The sequence below is a fragment of the Harpia harpyja genome, chromosome 3 (genome assembly GCF_026419915.1).
Source record: "Harpia harpyja isolate bHarHar1 chromosome 3, bHarHar1 primary haplotype, whole genome shotgun sequence".
Classification (NCBI taxonomy): Eukaryota; Metazoa; Chordata; class Aves; order Accipitriformes; family Accipitridae; genus Harpia; species Harpia harpyja.
The window spans coordinates 6,177,350-6,204,778 of record NC_068942.1 but is presented as its reverse complement, the minus strand read 5'-3'; the positions used below and the strand labels follow the sequence as shown (position 1 = coordinate 6,204,778).

The 27,429-nt window shown below is 41.3% G+C and overlaps 1 protein-coding gene across 6 annotated transcripts in view; it reads left to right on the top strand.

The window, feature by feature from the left end:
- The window catches only part of WASF1 (WASP family member 1), a 103,154-nt gene extending 84,867 nt beyond the window's left edge, over window positions 1-18,287 (top strand). For 5 of the 6 annotated variants that reach the window (XM_052781251.1, XM_052781253.1, XM_052781252.1 and 2 more), the window contains 7 exons: window positions 202-336; window positions 8,969-9,122; window positions 9,815-9,932; window positions 10,753-10,925; window positions 12,258-12,437; window positions 13,808-14,445; window positions 17,383-18,287. In XM_052781251.1, the coding sequence (XP_052637211.1) occupies window positions 202-336; window positions 8,969-9,122; window positions 9,815-9,932; window positions 10,753-10,925; window positions 12,258-12,437; window positions 13,808-14,445; window positions 17,383-17,540 (1,556 nt within the window). In that variant the 3' untranslated portion in view covers window positions 17,541-18,287. The remainder of the gene's footprint in view (window positions 1-201; window positions 337-8,968; window positions 9,123-9,814; window positions 9,933-10,752; window positions 10,926-12,257; window positions 12,438-13,807; window positions 14,446-17,382) is intronic. The other variant, XM_052781255.1, reaches the window with a different exon arrangement.
- Window positions 18,288-27,429: the final 9,142 nt, after the last annotated feature.

The following is a 27,429-nucleotide window of genomic DNA, read 5'->3' as shown; positions in this document are numbered from 1 at the left end:
TGATAAATAAATTACAAATTATTTATTTAACTTTTATTTACTTTTCTGAAGCATTCTTAATGGGCTCAGTAAGTACAGGTTGTTACAAGTGATACTCATGCATCTTAGATTTACTTAAACAAAATAGAAATCTTTTTCAAGGCAAACTCACTTGGCTGTCTTGTAGTATGCTTGATTTTTTTTTTTTTTTCCATATTTCAGGTAAATATGCTGAAGATATATTTGGTGAACTTTTCAATGAAGCACACAGTTTCTCATTTAGAGTCAACTCCTTACAAGAACGTGTAGATCGCTTATCTGTCAGTGTTACACAACTCGATCCAAAGGAAGAGGAATGTAAGTTAACTCCTGGATTGAAGATTTCTTATTTTGTCACTCAGACACCACTGATAAGTGAAATGAAAATAATAATAGTTTAAATTATATTTATAAGAACACAGAGCAAAGCATCATGAGAAAGAGGTCCATTTCTATTTCTGCTACAGGTTTCTTTCACAGCCTTGTGCAGCTTTCTGAGCTTAACATTTTCATGGTTACTGAACAGTACTGTTACCAATGAATTTACATAAAAACTGCTACAGGAGTATGTGTCAATTCAGTAGTGTTATGTATTAGTCTTAATATTAATAATATGTAATATTATGTTAATGCTTGGAGATAAGTCTTTACTCTTTTTTTTAACCTTCCTACTAAATTCCCATGAGATCATAACCATTTGTCCAAGTAGGGTTTTTACATTTAACTTGTTACCATCTTACTTTCTCTATGAAGTTACAGTTCTATAGCTTCATTTATTGACGCTATATATCCCCTTGGATTCTTCCTAAATAGCTTTAAGTGCTATAAATAATGGTTAGCACTGAGAAAACAAGTATTTCCAAAAGTCAATAAGGTATGGCTCACGCCTATAAGATAGAATTTGTATGGAATTTAAATGATGCATAGGCTTTGCGATGACTACAGTAACATAGACCACCTAATATGTAAATGCCATGAAGCTGTTTTGCCTTCCTGAATATCTGTTGGTTACAGGTGGAACTATGAAAGGTCTTGTAACCCCAAACAGTTTTGGGGTGTTCTAGACTATATAGCTAAGATCTAGAAAGTAGAGCAACATCCTATCATGAAAAATAACTTCAGATTGTTTGTGGGATCCAATTTTAAAGTATAGAAAGCTGTTTCAGTTCTGAATGTCTAGGTATAACAGCTGTGTGTCATTCAGGAAAAATGAAGTGTCAAACCAGGAACATGGTCTTCAGGCTGTCTTTAGTTACTGATGTTGAAATTTCACTAATAGCAAACTTAAGCTAAGGAAGTTTTCATTCTGTATTTTGCATTACATTAATTTTAGAGCAGGTTTCGAATGACAGCTGTTCACAGCTAGTAGCCGATTTTCCACAACATCATGACTTACCTAAGGGAATTCTTACATTAATGGGATTTTCCAAGTCTCTTGACAACTGAGCATACATCATACACATATACGTCTTTTTCCAATAAAATACCATGTTTACTATGATTGGATAATGACAAAAATCCTTTCTGTGTACAGTAACAAATTGTCAGCAATTGTAATCTTGTAAGAGCTGTAATACTCCAGAGTGTTAAATGTCATTTCTATGTTTACCCTTGGCAGCCTAGTTTTTGGTTTAAATCCGAGTGGGATGTGTATTGATATGGCATATCTAATATGGCAACCATTCACATGTCAGGAAAATGGAGAGACCATTTTAAGTCATTGAGTTAAAGCATCTAAGGATGTTACAGGATAGCAAGATGGAAATTGTACTTTCCTGTGTAAATGGCCTTTGACTAGTTTGGCTGTAGGTTTCAGTGCTAAATGTTCATAACTATTTGATGTTAGAGAATTGCTAGAAATACTTTTAAGTAGTATGTAGTCCCAAATGCACCAGATCAATAACTTTTCACAGTACTATGCATACTGTAGCATTTGCTAAACTGTATAGCTGAAGAAAGGGACAGACACTGCAATTAAAGAAAACAGGGCTGAAAAGAGGTCTACTTGATCAAGTCCAGAGTGGCTAAGTGTGACCCAAATCTGATACCCTGGATTTGTCTCTCACACCATATAGAATAACAGTGACTGCTAGTACTTCAGAAGAACACATGCAGTCCTCAGTGTCAGGAACTATTAAATGTCTGTTTTTATTAACCTAAGAATATCCAGTCCTGGAGCCATACCCAGTGTTCCTTATTCACAAACGTCTGCCCAGAATGAGTTACCAGATGAGGACAAAGGAGATGAGAGGAAATTTGATACTATATTTCCTCAAAAATTAGGGATCAGGAAACTTTCTCCTTCAGTATCCTGTTTTGGGCTTGAAATTCAGAAATTCCTCACAAATAGTTTCATTTTAATCCTGATCCCGGCTAAAATAGCTGGAGGATGTTAGCGCATGGTGTGGGAAAACATTTGGATTTACCTTTCTTAACCCTCTATGTAAGAATTAAGCAAATTTCAGTACTCAGCTAACAGCATGTGTAAAGTGGGCTATACTTGTAAAATGAGTCTCATTTGCTAGTTCTTTGCCAGGAGGCAGTAATAGAAAATTTAATGTGTTCCTTTGGGCCCATGCTATTACACAAGAGGAAGAAATTAAGGTTCATTTAAAGCTAAGTGGCATGAACGAAAATGGCCCAAGTCAGATTCATTGAATGAGGTGTAGATACTTGACAAGATGTTTCTGGTAGAGTCAAAGTAATAAAAAGTTCTGAATTTTTTGAATAGTCTGTGTGTTTTCTCAGTTTGAATTATTGCAGTATCTCTGTGAAAGAATAAAACCAAAGGAAAGCAAGCTTAGCATTGCATCCTGAAGGAACTAACTCCTGGTGTAGAATCTTTCTGTCATAGAAGAAATGCTATGAACTTGGTTTGGTTTGAATTACTACACTGTTTTCAAATTCTTGATTTCTCAGAATTATTAATTTCATATTGTAATCGATTTTTTTTACATTCTTTCTACATACATGTGTTTTTTCCCCTTCAGAAGAGATACTAAACTTGCATACAGATGAAAAGAAATCCTCTGCTTTCCTTCAGTAAACTGAACTTCATTTCAATTGTATGGGAAACTAGCCTATATTTATTCAAGAGTTATCGTATCTGGGGTCTTATTAGGACTGGAAAAACACATTCTTGCTATGGAGGTGAACTAAGGTTGATGGTTTCAGTAGCACTGCAATGTAAGATATCCTCATAGGTTAGAAAATAAACCCTAAGAGTATAGTTTCTTTGCAACCATTTTTAATTTCAGTATTTACTTTATAAATAACATTTCTAACTCTCTCCATATGTATGCAAATTTTATAAATATAACCATAGATTTTGTTAATCTACCACATTTTTGTGAATTTATTTGTGCCATTAAGCTTGAAGTACTGCTACAAGTAAATAATTCCATATCTGTAGAAATCTGACAATTTTTAAAAGCATTTTAGCTTTTATGTTGTTCTTTTTTGAAATGTGGATACACAGTACAGCTCTGATGTACAATGTAATGAAGTATTAGAAAACAGTTGTGTATCACTCAGATAAATGGTATCATGACTGAAGGAGAATTCATAAACTAAGAATTTATCTGTATATTTTGGTAATAATTTAGTGTTTCTTTAATATGAACTGCCTAATTCTATTTAAATCTCAAACTGGAGAGGATTTTAATCTCAAAGGCAGTGTATCAAATTTTTATTTCTACAGCATATCTGTTACAACTGTGATAAGCAGCTTAAAAAACTTGATGGCTGAAGTGCTATGGGTGAGCAGCCTGGCATACTTCAGGAAAGGAATCAGTGTTCTGAATTGTATTTCAGTAGGATTCTGGCTTTGAATACATGTGCTTGTTTTTTTCTAAACATTCTAGAAATACTGCCCTGTCATAAAAGGGGTAGTAGTTTAGAAGTTTGCTGGGTTAATGCTAAAGAGAGATTTGACGTTTTGCTATAGGCAAAAGAGGTACCATCTGGTGGGGAGAAACCTAAAAAGCTTGACAGCTAATTGTGGTCTGTATACTGCTGAAAATGGGAGACACAGTCAACTTTCAAATCAGGACACTCAGCCCATTGTGAGACTCAGAAGGAAAGGGTAGTAAATCCCATTTTAAGGGGCAGCTTACTTACTGTCTCTAGCCTCTGAAGAGGAATTTGGTGACTTGAGTATAAATGTAATCGAAGTTAAGAACAGGGACCACATGAAAATTGGGTCATGACCTCCATGTGTAATATGTTAATGTGGAGAATAACACTACTGTTAATTCATTCATAAGAATTTTTACTCCCAAAGTCAAATAAAGAAAAAGACTGTTAAATTGAATAGCAGGTCACTTTTCCTGGCACATCTCCACTTAATGAAAGTTGGATTTGAGTATGCCTCCCTCTCAAAGATCTGTGCAGATGGGCTGAGCTCCAACTGCTCTCCATGCTTTTCCTCCAATTTTCTTAGCCCTTGATTCAATTTGTGGATTATTTAGTAAGTAAATCAGTTTTAAATTAATGTGTCCAAGGCTTAATAGTTCAGTGGTAAAGCCGTGATATTGTATAATTTGTATTTTGTATATAAAAAGAGGGATCTGGACAAAATGTTGTTTGGTAAATAATGTGGTGGTTTTGTTGAGACTCACCAGCAGATTCACTGCTTGATGCAGCTGGGTGATTGACATCTTCCCTAACAGGCTGCTCGGGGCTCCCTGGTTCTACACGCTGCATTTAAAACAGCTTCTAAGTCCTCTTAAAACGATTGCTCTTACATTTACATCTTCTCTTTGTTTACATAGTAGTGAAGCTACATACATTCTCCATCCAAAGAGTGCTTGAGCTTTTATGGATTTTTTTAAATCAGTATTTCAGAAAATTTTAATTTCTTGTGTTGGGGACAAGCCCAAAGGAGAGTAGTTTCTGTTCTGCAGAAGTAGTCTCTCTGCTTAGCAACTGTTAAACCTGCAGTGACATCAGAAGTATTCTGATGGCAGAGAAACCTAATATGTGTGCGATTCTAGGCATTGTTGAAATGGATAATCATTAAAAAAATATATATATATGAAATAGAAATCAGACTTTGGGATGGCAGCATCTTTAGGAACTGAATCACACAAATCTTTATCTGAAGAGAATTTTAACCCCCCCCCAATTAATTACCTTTAAGTGGAATCTCATTACTAAGTTATTCATTTGATATTATCATTCTTTCTTCCCTGCACTTTTCATATCACTGGGTAAGATTTTGAACAGAGAAAGGGAATTGTGGGCAAGTGTGTCCATTGATTTGTATATAATTTCCCGTAGTCATTCAGTTCTTCAAGGAGTCATAGCTGTGGCATTCAAGAGTTCATGTTCTTAAAAGCTGTCAGGATTAAATTCTGCAGAAAGTGTTGAGAGCGCAAGCTTTTAAAAGGAATATATATTATTTATTTATTTACCACCTTTAGGAGAATGGTATTTTTTGGCCTAGAACCTCATCATAAATTGTACATTGGAGTGAGTTTAAAAGGATTAAAAAATCTAGTAACAGGTTTTTTTCTTCTGGTGAGTTAAAATAAAATGTTAATATTTAATATCTTTGAAATGTAAAAGTAGCTACTTTCTGTCAATACGCTCATGTGCTCCTCACCTGACTTTTACTACGAAGTGGGGATTGCAGTTTAATGAGATGCTTAACAAGAGGTGAAACGTTATTATGGCTATATATTACTGATGTGTTCTTTTATTTAATTTGTAGTTCAGCCCAAAAGAAATCCAGTTGTTGTATCTACTAGAGTGCAATTTAAATACCTTTTGTTTTTCCCAGTTCATTGTTGATTACAAATAAAAATGGACTGGCATCTCTTTTTCAAAGGCAAATGTACAGAAGATTGGTAGCTTAGCTTTCTGACAGAGATAATTTTCAATTATGTGGAAAATATTGTCGTGTACAGAAGGTTAGACTGGCTGATACAATAGGTCTTTTCGTACAACCCAAACAACAGACACACTACAGATAAACTGGCATTTGTTCAGATTGTTGAATGAATGTTTAACTTAAATTGTGAACATCTCAATATTTAAGGAAATTATTTAAGACCCCATTTTTTGTTCATTGCAGTAAACACAAGTGTTGCAGCAGATGGACTTTCAGGAAAATGTATCCATATGAAATTTGTGATCTTGGGTTATACAAAGGTTGGGAATTAGGCAACTGGAAGCTTAAATTTATCAGCATCAAGTCAAATACCTGCATCATTTCCAACTCCTCCTTCAGTGTCTCATCTCTTCTCACACCTGAATTCATACATCTAATTTGCTTGACCTGTCCTCTTGCTGTGCCAGTTTGTCAATCAGCCAAAGCTAAGTGGCTGGATGACCAGCCAGGTTTTCACGTATTCTCCCCCCTGAGGTGTCAAGCCACGCAGGGCTTCTGTTTCTTAGCCAGCTGGCAAGCTAAACAAATGACTTTGTAAGCCAAACTGTGCACAGCCCAGGATTACGCTGTGCTTGCCACATGGGATTTACCTGATCTCTGTCTGTAGGCGAGTTATATCGGTGTCATGATTCTCAGTACTTTGTGCGCCACGTCCTTTCATTTCCTTAGTAATGTTGCCGTAATGTAGTCAGTTGTTTTGAATAATGGCATGCTTTTCCGTGAATGCCGGTCATTGGATATCAGTGCAGGAAATGCTGTTAGCTGTTGAAATTCCACAGCGTATGTTTTCTATGAAGACCTTTGCTATGTAGCTTAGTTTTAGAGAGAAAGTAATCTATGCTTATTGTTGGAGATAGATTATCCTCAGGTGTGTTATCCCCTTTTACCTGTTTTTAAAAAGTGGATATTTAAACAAGAAAATGGAGATTATCAATTAGACCAGCTGCATTTGCTCACTGAAGAGATGAAGGAATGATAATAAAAGAGTTTATAGAACAGTGTACGTGTCACATACTCTATGAGCATTTTAATATTAAAACAATGAACTGTCTTTATTTATTGCAATAAATTAATTTACTTCATTGCCTTCAGAATGGACACAGGTTCAGAGAGAAGTATACTAACTTTTGTTTTTGTTGGCATAGTCTCCAGTAAGTGACAGACAGTTTAAAGACTTGCAGGATTGCCAAGAAACTCTGAACAAGTACATTTGGTGAGATTTGTAAAACCAACAACCCAAAGGAAAAGCAGCTGAAGTATAAAAGAATCTAAGACTAGGGTTTTAGATGAGGTGAACCCCAGTTCTTCCAACTGTGAACTTTTGCCAGCAAATAACAACCTGTACTTCATGACAGGTACCAAAGATATGTGTTTTTTTATGAGTGCAAAAATGCCTGCAGAAATTGAGACTCCTAGCTGATATTCATACATTATAATACTGCTTTCACATACTTTAAAAGGCTTCTGAGCAGCTAATTAAAGGTATTAAAAAGAATAAAAGACACTGTAATGAAATAGAACCTAAGGGTAAAAAGGAGGAAACTTCTCCAGGAACACACAACCTTGCCAACTGTTATAAACTTCAAAAGCCAAACTGAAAATCAAATAAATCCCATCTTTAGCCTCACAAAGGATGTTGCCAATATGCTTAGGTAAGAAGATAGAACATTCCAGGAATTGCAAGCCCTCTGAAAAAAATCCTGCCTTCTGCCCCTTTGTGATTATACAATAGAAATCCAGCTCTGTGTGTGTGTGTGTGCACATACGCACGTGTACATTGTATGTGTTACAGCAGCCAGAGTAAAATGCAGCTTTCAGCTTAAAAAGATGCACTCTTAAAAAATTGTTGCCAAAGGCCCTTGTGACATGGAAGTGGGGGTGTCCTCTCATCTTGAGTAAAGGGGCACTAGTATCAACCTGTTTGTATAAAATAAACATAATTATTTATAGGTAAAATACATGTGCTGAAAATACTCTCTTTGCTAGTACGTCTTAAAACTGTTTTCAGTATTGTTTGTGATTTAAAAAAAAAAAAAAAAGCCCAAACCAATGAAAAGGGCTGCTTCTTTATCTAGTGGAAGTCTAATGCTGGCTGCAAAGTTAGTCTTGAGACACACCTGGACTTCACAGATGTAGTAACTGAAGATCAGGGAAGGAGAGAAACATGAGACTGGACGGGTACACTGTTTCCAGAATTAAAAGTGCAAGTTTCATCAGTTCTGGTCACTTTTCCATTAATCTTTTTCTAAATTTTAATGATTGTGAAATAGAAAAAGATTACATGGGCTTTAACAGCAGTAAGTCAGTATATTTCAAATCACTGTTTAATCTATTGCATTCACCTACTGTTGTTTTCCTTTGAATCTTACATAAAGATAATTGATTATTCCTAACTACTGTGCTTAAAACCTCAAGGTGTCTCACCTAAATTAAACAGAGAAGTCTCATCTCGATTAAACAGTCTGATTAAAAAAAAACATTTGACTAGTTTCCTGTGTTGGGACATAGTATCACCTCCCATTAAAACTCACTGATATCAGTAGCATAAGTGATGTGCTGGTTTGGCATCTCAGTGGGCCTTCAGTGGAACTGTACCTACATGCAAGGCACGCAAAGTTTGGCTTGCTGATAGTATAAAGGTAAAATCTGTACCTCAAGATAGAGAGTCATTTTTCAGTACCAAAAGAATTGTGAAATGCAGTGGGTCAATGTTATTAGGTACTTCTGAACTACAGAATGATATTTTATAGCTACAGTAAGCAATCTGCTTGAACTACTTTGGAGAGACAGAGTTCTGGTATCTATCCAGGTGAGCAAAAATTTCTTGTGAAGCTAAATAGAGAATAATGTGCTAGAACGTTACAAGCATGTTTTTCACATAGTCTGACAATATCTTCCCATGGTAGTAGTGCTAGATGAATTTATAATTGCTGTAAAACATGTAAGATACTGGGAGTAATGCTTAATATTTATATTCTAACCAGCATTAAGCAATTCCAGATTAATCCAAATAAACTATCTTTGGTGGGTTTTTTAAATGGCAATATCCCCTTTCAGTGTCGCTGCAGGACATTACAATGAGGAAAGCTTTCCGGAGTTCCACAATTCAAGATCAACAGCTGTTTGACCGCAAAACTCTGCCTATTCCTTTGCAAGAAACTTATGACATTTGTGAGCAGCCTCCTCCACTTAACATTCTCACCCCTTACAGGTTAGTAAAATACAATTAATCAAAACCAATTTCTAGCTTATTTTATGTAATAGAGATGCTATATGCAGGCACCTTGCTCATGTTGAATAGCACTTGATTATTTAAGGAGCCACACTAGAAAACTGTGAAGCTGCTGGAGGAATACAGGCAGCAGAAGACATTGTAAGCCTTAAAACTTCACTCCACTTTACTCAAATTTTACCCCAGTGTAACAATGGTAAGAAAAAGCCATTTTTATTACCTGTATTTGTTAAACTGTCTAATGCTCTTGGATGTGAAGAAAATAAGCAGTTAGGTATGTAGAAAGAAAGGTCTTTAATGGAAATGAATGTTGTTTGCTGTCCCAAAGTCAGTTTGAATCAGTAGTTGAACACGAGGAGCCACACAAATTTGCTCATTATTTTAAGAGCAAGATTTGAGTCATTGGAATGGGAGTTCTCTGATTTATGATACTCTTTTATCTACAGCTTGCGTTAAAGTTACTTTTCTAAAATCAAGACCTTGAATACAAGGAAAGATAGTAAAGAATGATGGCACAGGAGGTCAATGTTCATCTTTCAAATGCTCTTCAGTAAAATATTTCAGGGTCTGAGATACTAGGTATTCCTTAATATGTCTTTCCTTTGCCTTAATGTTTGAATTCATGTGTTGTCAAATAAATAGTATGCCCTGTTTGCATCACTATATTTCAGGGATGATGGAAAAGAGGGTTTGAAGTTTTATACCAATCCTTCATACTTCTTTGATCTGTGGAAGGAAAAAATGTTGCAGGACACCGAAGACAAAAGAAAAGAAAAGAGGAAGCAGAAGGTATATGTGTTAGCTTTATATAGCTTCTGGTTGTTTTTTCCTGGAAAGGGTTTGCTTGCAGATATGGTACATTTTTGGTTATGCAATTAATAACAATCCAAACTTTACAGAGTCATCTTCATTCAACTAAAACTATTTGTATTCATTCAATTCCATCAACTTTAACAAATAAATATTTAATAGTAATAATAATAAAATAATATAGAAGGGCCTAGGGCTTTCGTGCTGTCTTAATATAAAAAACAGCAGGTTTGCAAAAACTTGTAAGTCTTCTAGCAATGACTCAAAAAGGAGAAAAAAGGAGGAATACAGCAAGAATAAAGAATTTCACTTGAACGCTCTTTCATAATACAAAATTCTGACAATCTCACAGGTGAAAAAGCTTGAATGACATTCTGATAGATATGTTTACTCTAAACTAGAAAGAAATCAGTAGGAATAGAATGCTTTGTTTATATTTTAAAATTAAACAAACACTTTTGCGAAGGTAATGCTACTTTTTTGTTTCACCATTATTCTGTATATTTCATACATGGAGACAGTAAATATAAGTGTCGGATTCATAATTTCATTTCAGACTTAGAATGAAAAGCTACTTACACAGTTATTTTTCTCTGTATTATTCAGCTAATTATCCAATAGACTGAAGTTTCTGCCTTTTACAAGTCTTTTTGGTTTACATATCATATTTTGACTGAAAGTAAATTTTTCTTGCCCTTGAATTGGGATAGTTTTTCATTATTTTGTGGCTGATGTTTAAATGCAACTAGTTAAAACCACTGTCTTAGTTGTCAGTTTTGTTTGCACAACTCTCCTACAGCAGAAAAATCTAGATCGCCCTCATGAACCAGAAAAAGTGCCAAGGGCACCTCATGACAGACGGAGAGAGTGGCAGAAGTTAGCCCAAGGTCCGGAGCTCGCAGAAGATGACGCTAACCTCTTACATAAGCACATTGAAGTTGCTAATGGCCCAGCTTCACATTTTGAATCAAGGTTTCTTTTTATTTTTTCTATCCTTGAAGTACAGATGTTCATACTACATAGTGAACATGCTTGAGAAATGGTAAATGATGAGATGCTACTGCTATTCTTGAAATGCACTGGAAATCATTGATTTAGCTCAATCAAAACTCAGTTTTAAAATACTTAAGTCAGTGTGTCCTTAAAGGAGTAGTTATTATCTTATTATGTTTAAGAGTAGCTTATAACCTTGGAATTCATTGTATCCTTGAGGATGTGTTGTCGTCTGCTCCTTGACGAAGGTGTACTGTCACTGTTGCAAGCTTGCACCCAGGTGTGTCACTACATTCCAGCCTTGACTTACAAAATCCCTATTATTCCAGTCTCTTGATTTTTCTTAAGCAGACACTGCCAAGACTGTATGGTGGGTGTGATGTGAACAAACGTCTGCTTGGAACTCAAATGAGAACGCTGAGCTTCTCTTTACTCTTGAGCAAATCCAAGATTTGATTGACATTTCTGGTTATAGTCTATTACAAAATCCAACCTGTTGGATTCTCATTTCACAGCACGTATTTGCTGGTGGCTAAAAGTACCATTTGACATGGTAAACACCTGCTGTGTTTACGCTTCTGGTGTTTGTGCAAAACCAAGTCCATTTTGCCAGCCGAGAAACATCTGATAGGAAAGAGGGCTGACAAGTAATATTAGGAGGTTTGGGGGTATGTTTTTTGGGGGTTGGGGTTTTTTTAATTAAAAAGTATTTACTGTCCTCCAAAAAATAGTTACATATTTTCCCTATCCTTTGCTGGCCAAAAGCACACCATAAAAGAGTATTAATTATAAGGTTTAAAGTAGTGAGTTCTCCGTATATATTGGAATATAGATCCTCTGACAGAAGTTCAGCTAAATTATTTAGTTGTAAATTCTACCATTGTAACATCAATGGATGTTTCATGAATGTTATAAAAGAATATGGTTGCATATAAATAGGGATTGAGGAGCAGAAACGATTACTGAGTATAATGTCTGTTTCATAATACACTCTGGTATATGTGTATTTCTGATTGTATTGCTATGTTTACTTAACTCAAAATAATGTGACTAATAAACACTAAGATCACACACATACTGTAGAAATTGTCTGATATACCTGTCAAAATCATTAAACCCTTGAGCTACTAGAAGCAATGGCATGGAAAGTGGGATAAATTGTTAAAAAGCCATGAAGTACAATATGCAGCATTGGTGCAGAGAAGATACTTAAGTCAGAAATCAAACTGAAGTATAGAACAGTAGCTGAGGGCACTAATACTTACTTTTACTAAAGGTTACGTTGGATCATTTTTCACTATTTTCCTACAGATCTCAAGCATATGTGGACCATATGGATGGATCATATTCGCTTTCTGCATTACCCTACAGCCAGATGTCTGAACTTCTGAACAGAGCTGAAGAGCGAGTGTTGGTCAGACCACATGAACCACCACCACCACCTCCCATGCATGGAGCAGGAGATGTGAAACCTGTGCCTCCTTGTGTTAGGTATGAAGTAGTCAAGCCACATGCAGATTTATTGGGGAGTTTTAGTTTTCCACCACCCCACTAATAGTCATTAGTATTATATCTGTGCAGCCCAGGCAGTACATACATCCTAGGGGCTACGTCAGTCCACAGCCCTGACGTGTCTGCAGCTGCAGGGCCACACAGGAGTTGGAGAGAAAGGTCAGCATCTAAACCCCGTAGGGTGCCATTGTCGAGACAGGCCTCATCTTGCCATTAGTATTGTGGCTGTGTCACCTTCTGAGTTAAATGGCAAGACAACTGTATGGAAGATGTTTCTGTGAAAGATGTTGGAATCTCAGGATTTAGCTTTGGAATTTTGGAAATTTGGAAATCTGAAATTTGTACAACTGAGCCGTGTTTCAGCCTACATGAAAGGAAGAATATATTGCAGTAAGACAGTCAGCTGTCAAAACTGTGTATTCATCATGTTGGCTAAATTTTAAGTGCTTTTTTGTTGTTGTTGTTCTTCCCCCAAGTGTTTTTGTTTTCTGTTTCCCTGTACCTTTCCAGAACTGCATACATAGAGTATTTTCTAGAGTGAGGATCTGGTTGTAACTCCCCTGTTGTTTTATACCCAAAGTCTTACTTTATGGTCAGGTACATACAGCCTGGAATAGAGGACAGTTAATTCAGACACAGTTGTTATATCGGCAAGATGTTAGTCTCTTGAAAAGAATGTCTTTTTAGCGTTCAGGAGATTATACACAGAAAGGCATAGCTCTTTAGATTTATTTTCCACAACAGCTGAAAGAAATCCTCTGGTGGCCTTTCAGGAAAATAATTTTACTGTTCCCTTTTGTTTTCTTCATTTCACCTATTCATTGCACTATTATGAGTATCTAGCATATAAATATACCACTCTGTACATAGAATTGACGACCTTTGATATGAACCTTACTCATCTTGTCATCAAACCTTAAATATGTATTTCAAATGTAACTTGTCCTCCTCACTTCTAATATTTTGGTTTGTTTTTAAAGTTCAGTGAATCGAAGCAGTTAATCAACCGCTAGTTCGCTTACTTCAGAAAAATAATTTCAATTTACTTAGAGATGGGAGGGGAGAATTATACTAGTATAGGAAACCTTTGATAAAGATGCAGGTTTGTGTAAGAGCATAAACTTGGTTAATAGCTGAATTTGAGCAGAGGTCTGTTGGAAGACTGATGCATACTCCATACTGAGAATTAGATTTCCTTGTATATGAGGTATGAATACCTTGAAATCATTATAGTACGTAATGCTCTGTAATGCCCAGTGTTCAATATTCTTAAGTTGCAGAAGTGAATCTATTACTATTTTTTCCACTCTCCAGCTCTAATAACTCTGTCCTGTTATTGGTTGTTTCAGTTCTACTACTGGCTTGGTAGAAAATCGTCCTCAGTCACCAGCAACAGGCAGAACACCAGTGTTTGTGAGCCCCACTCCTCCTCCTCCACCACCACCGCCTCTTCCATCTGCTTTGTCAACTTCATCATTAAGAGCTGCAATGACTTCCACCCCTCCACCCCCAGTCCCGCCTCCCCCACCCCCTCCCACAGCGGCTCTGCAAGCCCCAGCTGTGCCACCTCCACCAGCTCCTCTCCAGATAGCTCCCGGCGTCCTACATCCAGCTCCACCTCCAATTGCTCCTCCCCTAGCACAACCCTCTCCTCCTGTCACTAGAGCTGCCCAAGTGTGCGAAGCTGTACCAGTTCACCCAGTTCCTCCACAAGCTGAAGTACAGGGACTTCCTCCACCACCCCCACCTCCTCCCTTGCCTCCTCCTGGCATTCGACCCTCCTCTCCTGTCACAGTTGCAGCCCTTTCTCACCCTCCTCCTGTTCTGCACCCTCCTCCCACGACCATTGTCCCTGGCCCTCATGCCCCCCTAATGCCTCCATCTCCACCATCCCAAGTGATTCCTGCTCCTGAACCCAAACGCCATCCTTCGACTCTTCCTGTAATCAGTGATGCTAGAAGTGTTCTGCTGGAAGCAATACGGAAAGGTAATGTTTGGCTAATAAGGGGCAAAAAGAACAGTCTCAGAAACTTGCTAAATACACATTAGCTTTGAGAGATGGAATACTTTACATGTGTAAGAAGTTAGTTTAGAGGTATGCATCTTAAGTCTGTTTCTGCTTTCTATTCTCTATAGTGTATGTATTGCCAAGTAGACAGATTTTTTTCCATTTGTAATTGCACTTATCCGATGTTTAGTTTGGATGGCAAAACTGGTTCTCCGTGGAAGTTAGATTTTAAAAAAAAAAAGTACGTGTGTTTATAGATGATCTGCAGAGCTTATCTCTTCATTTCTGTTTACCTGAAAATGTAGCTATTTCTGATAACCTACAGATTGTGTAGAAGACCAAAACATTGTTTTTCACAGACTGTTACATAAAAGCAGAACAGATCAATTTGCATTGGAATTTTGATCATGTACCAGTGTATTACAACAACATATAAATGATATCAGAATAAGGAGGTGATTGGTGACAGCCAACATGGCTTCACTAAGGGCAGGTCGTGCCTGACAAATTTGGTGGCCTTCTATGATGGGGTTACAGCATTGGTGGATAAGGGAAGAGCAACTGATGTCATCTACCTGGACTTGTGCAAGGCATTTGACACTGTCCCACATGACATCCTTGTCTCTAAATTGGAGAGACATGGATTTGACAGATGGACCACTTGGTGGATAAGGAATTGGCTGGATGGTCGCACTCAAAGAGTTGCGGTAAACGGCTCAATGTCCCAGTGGAGATCAGTGACGGGTGGCGTTCCTCAGGGGTCGGTATTGGGACCGGCACTGTTTAACATCTTTGTTGGCGACATGGACAGTGGGATTGAGTGCACCCTCAGCAAGTTTGCCAATGACACCAAGCTGTGTGGTGTGATTGACATGCTGGAGGGAAGGGATGCCATCCAGAGGGAACTTGACAGGCTTGAGAGATGGGCCCATGCGAACTTCATGAAGTTCAACAAGGCCAAGTGCCAGCAGGGCAATCCCAAGCACAAATACAGACTGGTCAATAAGTGGATTGAGAGCAGCCCTGCGGGGAAGGACTTGGGGGTAGTAGTGGATGAAAAACTGAGTATGACGCAGCAATGTGCGCTTGCGGCCCAGAAGGCCAGCTGTATCCCAGGCTGCGTCAAAAGCAGCGTGACCAGCAGGTTGAGGGAGGTGATTCTGCCCCTCTGCTCCACTCTGGTGAGACCCCACCTGCAGTACTGCATTCAGCTCTGGGGTCCCCAACATAAGAAGGACATGGACCTGTTGGAGCGAGTCCAGAGGAAGGCCACGAAGATGATCAGAGGGCTGGAGCACCTCTCCTATGAGGATAGGCTGAGAGAGTTGGGGTTGTTCAGCCTGGAGAAGAGAAAGGCTTCGGGGAGACCTTATAGCAGCCTTCCAGTACCTAAAGGGGGCCTACAGGAAAGATGGGGAGGGACTCTTTATCAGTGAGTGTAGTGATAGGAGAAGGGGTAACAGTTTTAAACTGAAGGAGGGTAGATTTAGGTCAGATGTAAGGAAGAAGTTCTTCACTGTGAGGGTGGTGAGGCACTGGGACAGGTTGCCCAGAGAAGCTGTGGATGCCCCATCCCTGGCAGTGTTCAAGGCCGGGTTGGATGGGGCTTTGAGCAACCTGGTCTAGTGGAAGGTGTCCCTGCCCATGGCAGGGGGGGTTGAACTAAACGGTCTTTAAGGTCCCTTCCAACCCAAACCATTCTATGATTCTATGATAAATGACATTTAGAAATTGTTGCTTAAGACTTAAAGCTGTTAAGTATCTAATCTTGACACGTCTCAACACGGCAGAGGACTAGTCTTTACATTGCAAGGTGCCCTGCTAGCAGGGTACAAGTGAATGGCAGAGGTGCAGGGCAATGTTTTCCTGCTGATCTAGCAAGGAGCTGTATGTACAAGCTGTACCTTTCAGCTTATGTGCTTACGGCCAGAAAAATCCCCACTGCACTGTGAGTGCTGCTGTTTGACTGTGTGGTATCTTTGAATAGTTAATCTTTCTCAAATGTTTCAAGTACTACATTGTTCTGTTTTTCCCCTGCACCTACAACCCAGTACAGAATCTGTATGGTACTGTAATATCAGTAGATAGGCTATAATACTAATTAAAAATATTTTTAAAGCATCTATATGCACATGAATTGATAATATCATTGAATCTAAAGAAGTATCAACAACAGTTTGAGTACAGCAGTGGTGCGTGAACATTAGTAGAGAATGTCAGCAAAAAACCTAATAAAGGAGAGCCTGCTGGTATAGTTCAGGTGATTCCTGAAAATGCTTTTGACCGAGTCTTGTGCAAGAAACAAAGGCACGAGTTACTGCAGCTTAAACCTCACCTAAGGACCTGTGCTTGTGTTGCCTGTCAGTTGGCAACAGCGGTGTCGTGGGTATAAAACCAAAATATATCATCTCTGTCATGTTTTTAACTAAGTTACTGGATTTAACTTTCTCATACTGTTGGGATGTGTTATTTCTCCTTTGTGATTGATCTTTAAGTAATACTTCATCCCAGACCAGATCATTACATAATCAAAGCTGGGTTACAAGAAGTCCTGTCTTGTTAGGATACTCAAATAGCTATAACTTCTAATTGAAATCATGAAGAGAGAGTACAGAAAGTGTCTGGAAATGCAAATAATATAAATGGCTTAATCACTTACAATGGTACTAAAAATGTGGGTGTATTTTTAATCAGAAATCAGAAGCAGGATATTATGGTGGAAGGACTGATGATCTAGTCTGCCATTGCAATTCTGACGTTCCTCTCTTTAAAACTTTGAGAGAGAACTTTCATCTGAGGAGGACAATGTCCTCAGCCTTCATTTTTGCTTGCAAAGCATTTTGTGAATCATGAGGTAAATACTTTGTATAATGATAGAGGAGGAGAGTAACATGTTTGTGATTTGATGTTCTTTAGGTATTCAGCTACGCAAAGTTGAAGAGCAACGTGAACAAGAAGCTAAACATGAGCGCATTGAGAATGATGTTGCTACTATACTTTCTCGTCGCATTGCTGTGGAATACAGTGATTCGGAAGATGATTCAGAATTTGATGAAGTGGATTGGTTAGAGTAAAATTATTACATTGCTGTACACTGCAAAATCGAATGCTAATGTCCATTGTGGTGCTTGTTCTTTGAAAGTTTGATGGTCATTTCTAGTGGTTTTTGTATTCTTTTCTTTACATAATTAATCCATGTTTTTCTACTTTTCAGTTTACAAAAAGCTCCTAGTGCATCTTTGAAACTAAATGTTTTCAGTGGCTTTTCTTACAATTCTTTTTTGAAAGAACATACTTTGTTCCAATAGACCACTAAGTATTAAGCATGGGCAGCTGTTGGTAGAGTAGCAGTTTCAATTTTTTGGCATATCTTAACTGTGCACTTTGTGAATTTTAAGTTAATGAAGGGAACGGAGATTGACATTCCAAGGGCAGCTGTATGTACTAATGAGCCTTATTCCACTTCTGATAGTGTTTTAAAACATTACTAGCTATCAAGATATCACTGCCTCGATTACATCTGTACACTAAAAGTACATATAGTTAGCAGCACTGAACACACTGAAAGGAAAATGGATCTTTGGGGAGTTTTATTATTGTTTTATTGTTGTTTTTAAATAATTATGGCCTTATTTGAATGTTTAGAGATTCCCCTTCCCTTCTTCCCTCCCAGGTACATATTGTGTGGTACTATTTTTGCCTGCATAATAAAAATTTAATTTTTTTTTTCCTTGTGAAATCTTTTGACTTAAACATGCTGTGTAACTTATGTAACTGTTAAAATAACAGTTTGATTTAATAAATGGTTCATTTTAAATGTTCCTGGCTGTTGCTTTTTCAATGAAGCCTGCTTTTCACTGGTATACCTGAGGGATCCTTGAATTTCAAAGATTTAATCTGTGGTCTACAAAGTTACAATAAATATTCTGCACCTGATCTAAGGACCCCTATTAAACAGGAAAATGTGTGTCATCAAATGATATCTATATGTGTAACTACAAAAAAAAGCTGAAATCTTACTGTGATCCATTAGTTTAAAAAAAAAAAAACAAAACAAAATTGGGAGCTTGTGGCTTATATGATTTAGGGTTGTTTTTTTAAAAAAACTTTACCATCAATGTATCTTGAGAAGAGAAGGGGAGATGCAGCAGCCGAAATCATGGTTAATGAAAGATGACAAAGAACATGGGTGATATTGCAAAGTCTTTTTTTTAAGTGCTCTCTAGCAGTGTATTGCATGTTGTGCAGGGCTTTCATGTTTCCCTTCTCTGGAATAACTCTTCAAGTCTGAGGACGTAGTCAAAGCCTATTGAGAAGGCAAGCGTGAGAGACTGCGAGAACACTCTTACCTTGCCAACTCATTCCTGGAAGATAGAACTGTGTAATAGCGGAAAACAAGTGTTGAAAGTCAGAATGAGATTTCTGAAGGTAGAACATGAAATGTTCTGCAGGCCACAGAACAGTTTACAGGGGCATGTAGTTAATGAGCTACTTTGGGGACTGGGCAAAACTCCAGAGGTACAGACTGGAGCAGAAATACCGTACAGCAGCCCTTCCACCTTTACTGTCACCATCTCAGCCTCCGCTATAATTTTGTACATAGCCTACTATATTCAAGCTTTCTCCACTGCAACAGTAGTGCCTTTGCTGTGCTTGTGGGAGAAAAATGATTGTCACAATTTGTGAATCTGCATCTTTATAACTATGGATGCAGTTCTTCCCTATATGCTATTCTCTTTGATAGTTGTCTTCACAGTAACACCATCTGGTTTATTCTGCCATTCTCAGTTATCTTTCAAAGCGCATGTCCTTCTTAATAGCTCATCATAGTGTTAAAGAAAAGAAGTCAGATGCACCGCTGCTTAAAATTTGGTGGAGTTTAATCTAGATGTTTCCTTGGATCTCAGTAATCCTAAATTGCCAAATCTGGCCCACTAACTAAATCTGAGGGATCTCATTTACACAGCTGTAAAGGACTGAGATCTTCAAGCCAAAGTGCGGTATACGCACCTGCAGCTACCCTTTAAGCCGGGAGCCAGATCTACGCTTCAGGCATCTGAAAGAAGAGCTTGTGCCTAAATTCTGTGTGTAGGTAGTTCTGCCATTCACAAAATTACTTTTCAACTGATGTTTATACCTGTCCGTTGCTGAAGTCTCTAAACTCCTGATTTTCCTGGTGGATATTATAGACAGCAGCTTACATTGTCATTTAAATGGAGCAGCAGCATGTCTGTGCCCAGGCTGTAACTGTTCAAAGTAGACGATCTCATCACACCATTGCACCTGCACTGTAGGTATGCTCCAAGGGTGTCCAGGTGCTGTGAACAGGATATAACTTGCCTAAAGCAAGGAGACAAGTTAGAAAAGAAAAAAGAAAAGAAAAGAGAAAAAGAAAAGAGAAAAAAAAAAGAGAAAGGCATTAAAGAAGAAAATAAAAAGAAATGAAAGCGAAAAGGCCCTTACATACTGCAGCTATCACATATTGGACTCGAAGGTATAAAAAAAATCCTTATTGACAAATGGTTGATATTGACCTGCTTCGCTGTCCTGGTGATTAATAATATCCCTTCCAAACCGGTACCCAGGGCAGACAAAGCACTCATTTAATATGACACAGTCACACGAAGTAATGAACCTTGTCTGAGAAAAGTCAAGAGTTAAATTCAGTTAACATCTCAAAGGCGGGATTCTTGGCCTTCTGCCACTGCTACAGCTTTCTGCCATAGCAACTAGTCTCCAGATAGCAATAGTATGATTCACTAGTAGTGAAAGATGATTGTTGAATTTGAATATTTGCATTTATGGATCTACTCTAAGCAATGCATTTGCAATCTCAGTGATTTGTGTGGTCTCCTACTGCCCTTCTCATTTGGCGGAATGCTGTGCAGAGGGCTGCTGGGCTATTCATGCCTGTGATTACATGCGTAATAGATTATTGATTGCTTTGTCTTGTAAGGTACTAAATCAAGTTGTCTGTATTGAACTGTTTACAGAGTCTGTTGTTTACTTCTGTACATTTACAGCAGCTGGTTAACATCAAAGGCTCAAAGTCTGCCACAAAATTAAGATGTCAGTAATACTCAATATAAGTGAAGAGAAACCTTTGTTCAACTTCACACCTTTCTTGAACCGTAATCTGGAACAGTTAAAAACTATCTACCTCTTCTACTGCAAAATGGGGAAAAAAAGAACAAAATAAAAAGCGTAGAAAGAAGAAACAAAAGGTACTTGGTGGCAGAACCAGAGCAGATGGCTAGGGAGGTGCAAAATTGGTCACTCGGGGTTTTTATCAAAAGATAAAGTAGTAACAATGATGCAGCCATCATGGACAGACCAAAAATAAAGAGGTAAATGGAAGAGAACAAGTACTGAAGAAACAAAAATTACAGAGAGACATAATTCTGGTTCTTTTTTTAGTGGTGTATTGTGAACAGCAGCCATTAGATACTAGATATCATTAAGGGATTATGTTCTCTCCTGTTAAATTGGGATTAAAAAAGCAGGAGGCATTTTAAAAAGACCTTTAGTCAATAAAATCATCCTTCCCTGCGTGTGGCACAGAGGTGCACTCCTCGGCATTCGGCTGGACGCTGGAACACCATCGCCTGTCTGATGAACGCACAGACTGATGCAGAGTCGGCTTCAAAAGGTGCCGTGGGACCTGAGCGTGCAGACAGGTACCGATGGCCCCGGGTGCGTTGCGATGGACGTTCTCCGCGATGCTGGGACCATCTCGCCTTGGATGCAGCTGCCACCCCTGAAGCGCATCCCTGCTCGCCGTGAGCCCTGAGGATGCAGACAGAAACACAGATTCTGTAGCGGGCTCCCACATCTCGGTCTCCCCAGCCCATGGATTACCGTGGGGACAGGGTGTCAACACCAGCTTCGGAGCATCGTGCAGAAACCCTGGCCTGACAGCCAGGTACAGCTCTCTGCACAGTCGCTAGCTCAAAGCAGCGTACCCATAGAAGTACAGGATCGTGTCAGCAGTCAGAGCCCCGAAACCCAGTATTTGCACAAACCAGAGCAGTTCCAAGAGGAGAGACATGGAGGCAAAGCCTCAGCACAGCCTCTGCAGCCCAGGTCTGCATCAGCAAAAGATCTGATGGAAATTCAACTTGAGCTCCATCAAGTGTCTGCTCTGGCTCCTCAGCTACAGGTTAGAGTGAGAGAGACTTAGTCACTCATTCTCTTTTGCAGGTGGCAACAGTAAACCCCGGGAGAGGACTCATAACTAGAGGCCAGGGGCAGCAACAGCGGTCTCCCTTTTGGGGGCTGCCCAGCTGCTTTTTTCCCTCTCCTTTCCACCCCTAACTACTTTTCCCACTTGAATGACTCTCGGGGGGCAAGTAGCCTGCCCGTGGGAGACATTTCACTCACCCTCTGTGGCTGCAGCTGGGACAGACCTTACTGATTGCCAAACTCCTTGGGTACATCACCACCCCCTGGTAGACATTAGTTCCCCCGTCTGCCCCTTGAGCTGCTTGGGACAGCACTCCCTCACCCGATCCAGCCCTAATGAGCTGCGGTAGATCTAAGTGCTTAAAAACAGGTTTCTGGCAACTCAGGAACCTGCTTTTTTGACAGCACGCATGCCCGGAACGCTCCTGTGAGTGACTTGGCTGTCACCTCTGAGGGCTTAATGGATGCCTGGCAGCACACCACCAGGCAGCTGCGGAGGAGAAGGCAGGGGACGGGAACACCGTCCCCATCCCAGCTGCTGCTAGAAGAGGACACACGGAAAAGCCACGGGAAATGGGCGCTGAGGCACAGAGCAGACCCCACGAGGCTGGAGCTGCGTACCCCTGCGCCCTGTTGGAGTGACAGACCCGATACTGCGCAGCCCCCGTGATTTTTCTTTGATCCCTGCCACGCTGTGAGCAGATGTCTTCCCCTACTCCCCCCCCCGCTAACACTTTTGCCTGGAGAATGGGTTCTGCCATGTTAGTCATTGCTTGTGCTCCCCGACTGCCAGCAGCCCCTGGCAGTAGCATCAGTAACAGCCTCTAAAGAAAATTGCATCCATCCCATTTCTTTGAAATTCTTATTTTTAGAGTATTTGCAGGCTCTGGGCAGTTGTCCCATTACCTTCCTTTTGGCAGCGGGAAACATCTGGGTACGGATCGGAGCAGGTATCAAGTGTCTCTTGCCAAACAGGGCTGAATATTCCCCTCCTTGCATTTCTTTCTCTGATAGTTCAATAGCTTCACTTTCAGACACAAGATAGCTGAGGGCCCCCTACAGACAGGTTCTTTCCATTTTCCATTCCCCCCATTTTGATGCCTTTAATAACAGTGTTTGCTCTTGCAAAACCTGTGAGTTTTTACCACAGCTTCATGGCAGCATCCAAGAAAAGCTTCAAAAATTATCTCCCTTCAGTGCCATTGTACACTGTGTTTTAGCCACTTCCACTCCTCAGCGAGGCATTTTCTTCACCACAATTTAAAAATCTCAGAACAGGACTCCTTGGGGCCCCCCCAGTGACTCCCATGGAGCGAGCATCCACGCTCAGTGCCGTGTTATCACAGCTTGATTTTGCACTTCAGTACCAGCCAGAAAAAACTCCAGCAAACTGCCCAAGACTTCTAACCTCATGAGAAAGCAGCGCGCAGCCCAGCTGTCAACACGCCGCTGTAGCTTTAGTGCTCGCCCTTCGTGCCAAGCAAACGGTGTAGGCTGAAATTTTCCAGCTGCATTTTGGCAAAGCCAAAACCAGTTTGCATCGCCAGCAGGACAGGTGGCCAACATGGCCCTGTGCAGGGATGGGGGGGGCCCACCAAGCAGCCCGGTCTGGGGGCTGCCCTCCCTCACTGTGCCCCAGAGAGGGTTGTGTCTTCTGGGTTTTAAAAGCACAAAGAAGTTAGCAATGCTCCCAAAAGAGAGAGGTGTTGCCCACGAGCCAGCATCATTTGCTGGCCGGTGGGATTCCTGGCAGTAATTCAGTGGTGATTAATTAGAAGAAAACATTAGGATAACTCCTTTGCATCTATATACTTTGTTCTCTGCATGGCTGCTGTACCCCAGCGCCTGCCGGGAGGAGTTTCGGTGTGGATGATTCATCTTCGGATGAATCAGAGGTAGAAAGCAGCGACTCAGCCCTTGTCCCCCCCCTCCCAGGGAGAGCCCAGCTCTGGAAGCAGCCGAACATATCTGGGTTTCCCAGGCGGCTCCTGCAGGTTACTCTCTGTAGAGCCCTCTGATGGAGATCTCTAAGGTCACAGGGAAAAGTTACCACCCTAAATCCCAGGGATTTTCAGGCCAGGCTTGGATGCCTCCTGATTTTTGAAACTTTCCATCGACATGCTACATCTCTGCAGCGTGCGAAATCCTGGGATGTGAGGGTCTGCAAACGTGGGGTGCAGCCAGCCCGGTCCCCACAGCTGCAGCAACACTGACTTCACGTCCCCTGCAACCAGGAGGCATTTTTGGGAGTGTCAGGGCTGAGGCACTGCCCCAGCGGTGGCCGCGGTGCCGGCTGCCACAAGGCCTGAGTGGGTCCCACTGGGGAAAATCGAAGGGATTCTCGTGGCTGCAGCTGCATGTGGCCGTCACCCTGCGTTTGGGCTAAACAAAAATCCTGCTGGAGCACCCCACCGTCATCCGCGTCAACTCCTGGCGTTGGCACGGTCAGTGACACCTGTAGGAAGGTGTTTAACAGAAGTTTGCTGGCAAAATATCCTCCCCTCCCCACACGCATGGGAGTGATTACTTTTGCAGGTTTTTCTCTCCATTTTTAATAGTCCTTATATTCCCCATAAATTTCATTAGCTGGATTTATGTGGTCACTAAACTGCTTGATACAGTATTATATTCACAGCAGGAAATTATTTGCCATTCTGGTGAAAATGAGCATTTCCTAGTTTTGTCAGCGCAGAGAATTACATTATCAGGGAAATAATAACCAGCTGAACTGAAGGAGGGTTTGATTCATGGTAATGACTGATTATATGCAGATTACTTTATGGCTTTAATTCTTTGGTCTCCCACTGTTTGCTTGCTAAACCTCTAAAAAAAAAAAAAGGAGGGAGCGAGCGTATGAGCGTCTTGTTTGTAAGGTAAATTACAGAACCTAATTTGTTGATTACATGAAAGGAAGCAGAGCTCTGCACAGACCAGGACGGCAGCAGGAAGGAGCCAGCAGCGAGCCACCCTTGCAGCCATTGCTGGCCGCAGCCGCTTCGGTGCTGCTCTTGAACACCCCGTTCACATCCCCAAGATTGCAGCCCTCACCTCTGCTTGTGGCTGGTTTACTGGGGCCATGGCAGGGGCTGGCCCCGATAAAACACCCACAAGTACAGGCGAGCGCATGTGAAAGTGGCTTCTTGCTTCTCCAGCCCACAGGTCCCCCACTCTGTCCCTTTTCTGCTTTCATCCCTGTTCATCAGGTCGAGGCAAGAGGATGTATCAATTCATTTGTGCTTGAAACGCCCCTAAAAACACTTCTTCCAATTAAATGCAACAAAAAGGCCCTTGCAAACCTTCAGTTTTGACTAGCACCATGCTTTAAAACATCAGAAGCTGGTTAGCAAACTACAGGCTGCCGTTGACAGAAAGCTATCCAAAAATAGAGGGGTGTATCGCTGCCGTTTCTCAGCCACTCCAGCCTTTCCAAAACAGCTCTTCTCCTCTTATTTCCTACATCAAACCTTCAGCAGACTCACAATCCCCAGAAACAAAACAGGCCTTTTGATCATATATATTATTCTTGCATTGCTGGAGTGAAATTCCAGCCCCTTCTCTCTCTGTGATGGAGAGATGGGGAGCGGGGCCATGCTCCCACTGCCCTCGGCTGCTTCCCTGCCTGGCTGGGGAGCGTGGCCATCCCCGTTGTGCCCAGGCAGCGTGCTGACTGCATGCTGCATTTATTCCTAAAATACATATCTACACCCTCTTAAGTGAAAAGCGGGTTGCTGGGCTTTGCATCCCAAAATATGGCCCCGTGTCGGAGCAGGCTCAGAAGTGTGGCCGGCAGCTGGGTGCTCTGTCGCCGCTCGGTGTGCTTTTCTGCAGCAGCTCTTGCGCACGCCATCTGGGATCTTCCAGCTGCAAGTGCTTTATCTAATAGATGAAAGGGAGAGCGAGGGAAAGCGCTGCAATTACCAGCACGAACGACAGCCCTTTGCGCCAGGCCTGCCTGCCTGCACCCCCCGGGGAAGGCAGCGCAAGCGGGGGCGAGCAGCACTGTCGTGGTTTAACCCCAGCCAGCAACTAAACACCACGCAGCCGCTCACTCACTCCCCCCCACCCAGTGGGATGGGGGAGAAAATCGGGAGAAGAAGCAAAACCCGTGGGTTGAGATAAGAACGGTTTAATAGAACAGAAAAGAAGAAACTAATAATGATAATGATAACACTAATAAAATGACAACAGCAATAATGAAAGGATTGGAATGTACAAATGATACGCAGTGCAATTGCTCACCACCCGCCGACCGACACCCAGCCAGTCCCCCGAGCGGCGAATCCCTGCCCCCCACTTCCCCGTTTCTGTACTGGATGGGACGTCACATGGTATGGAATACACCGTTGGCCAGTTTGGGTCAGGTGCCCTGGCTGTGTCCTGTGCCAACTTCTTGTGCCCCTCCAGCTTTCTCACTGGCTGGGCATGAGAAGCTGAAAAATCCTTGACATTAGTCTAAACACTACTGAGCAACAACTGAAAACATCAGTGTTATCAACATTCTTCGCTCTGAACTCAAAACATAGCACTGTACCAGCTACTAGGAAGACAGTTAACTCTATCCCAGCTGAAACCAGGACAAGCACCCACTGAACCCGTCGAGGATGGCCTGGAGTGGCACTTGCAGCCTGTGTGAGCACTGTCCCCATCGCGGCACGGTACAGGGCCAGATCCAGGCTCTGGGATGAAGGACTGGCACCCCCAGCACCCCCATGGGAGCCTCCAGAGGAGCACCCTGTCCCTTTGGTACCAGCCATGGTGGCTCCCTCAGCCCGACCGTGGGGCGATGCTGTTCCTTCAGTTCACGTTATTGCCCTCGGTAGTAGCGATCCCCCTCCTGGATACAAAATCGGATCCTCGGCTGTTCCCAAGTGCCCCAGCAGGTGAAACGCCCTGTCTCTGCCCCCCGACTCGCTGCAAGGAGCAGCCCCACTCCTGGGACGGTGGCTTCACCCCATTCCTGCCATAATGTCAGTGGGGATGTTTTAGCCTTTCTATTTTGCACAGGGAGAGCTGAAGGCAGACAGGCAGACCCACCGGAAGACTTTTATCTGCCTGTGCAGAATGGTTACCCTTGGGCTTTCTGAAGTTTTCCTTCTCCCTTTGCAGGTCATAAGCCTTTAGAAGAACAATATATGCCACTTTGCACTGACCATAAGAGCTATTCATCCCCACATTTACCACCTTATTTCTCTGCCTTCCTTCAGTGCAAGAATAATAATTAAAATGTAATCATAATGAAATAAATGTAATTAAAAGAGACCTGCTTTCCTTTTGACTGTTTGTTATGGAAAGGCTGCTGCTTCCCTGCCTGTTCACTCACACCCACCATCAGATAATGTTCGATCAACCACCGCAAATTAGCAGAACGCAAGTTATGTATAACTTCTGTGCCGTCGGCGCCCAGAGACGGCATGCGTGGTTTTGCTTAATCCCTGAGCAGCCTGCCCCCGGGGCTAACCATAAACCCCTTCAGGCCATGCTGAAAACCATCCGGGTGACGGTGTTTCACATGCACCAAACAAACCCCAAAGCCTCAAGCATCCCCCCCAAAAAACCTCTTGCACTCGGACCAGGGCCCCTCCGCCGAGCTGGAGATGCGCATCAGGAGATGGCAGCATTTCCCCGCCGTGCAGAGCCCGGCCCGGAGCGGGGACCGGCCGGGAACAGCCCCCCCGGCGGGCATCTCCCGCAGCTAACGTGCTTCTTCCAAGAGGAAAGAAGCCATTTTTAGTGCTTTTGCTTTCAAGGCCCACGTTTGGCATGGCATACTTTCCGTTTACC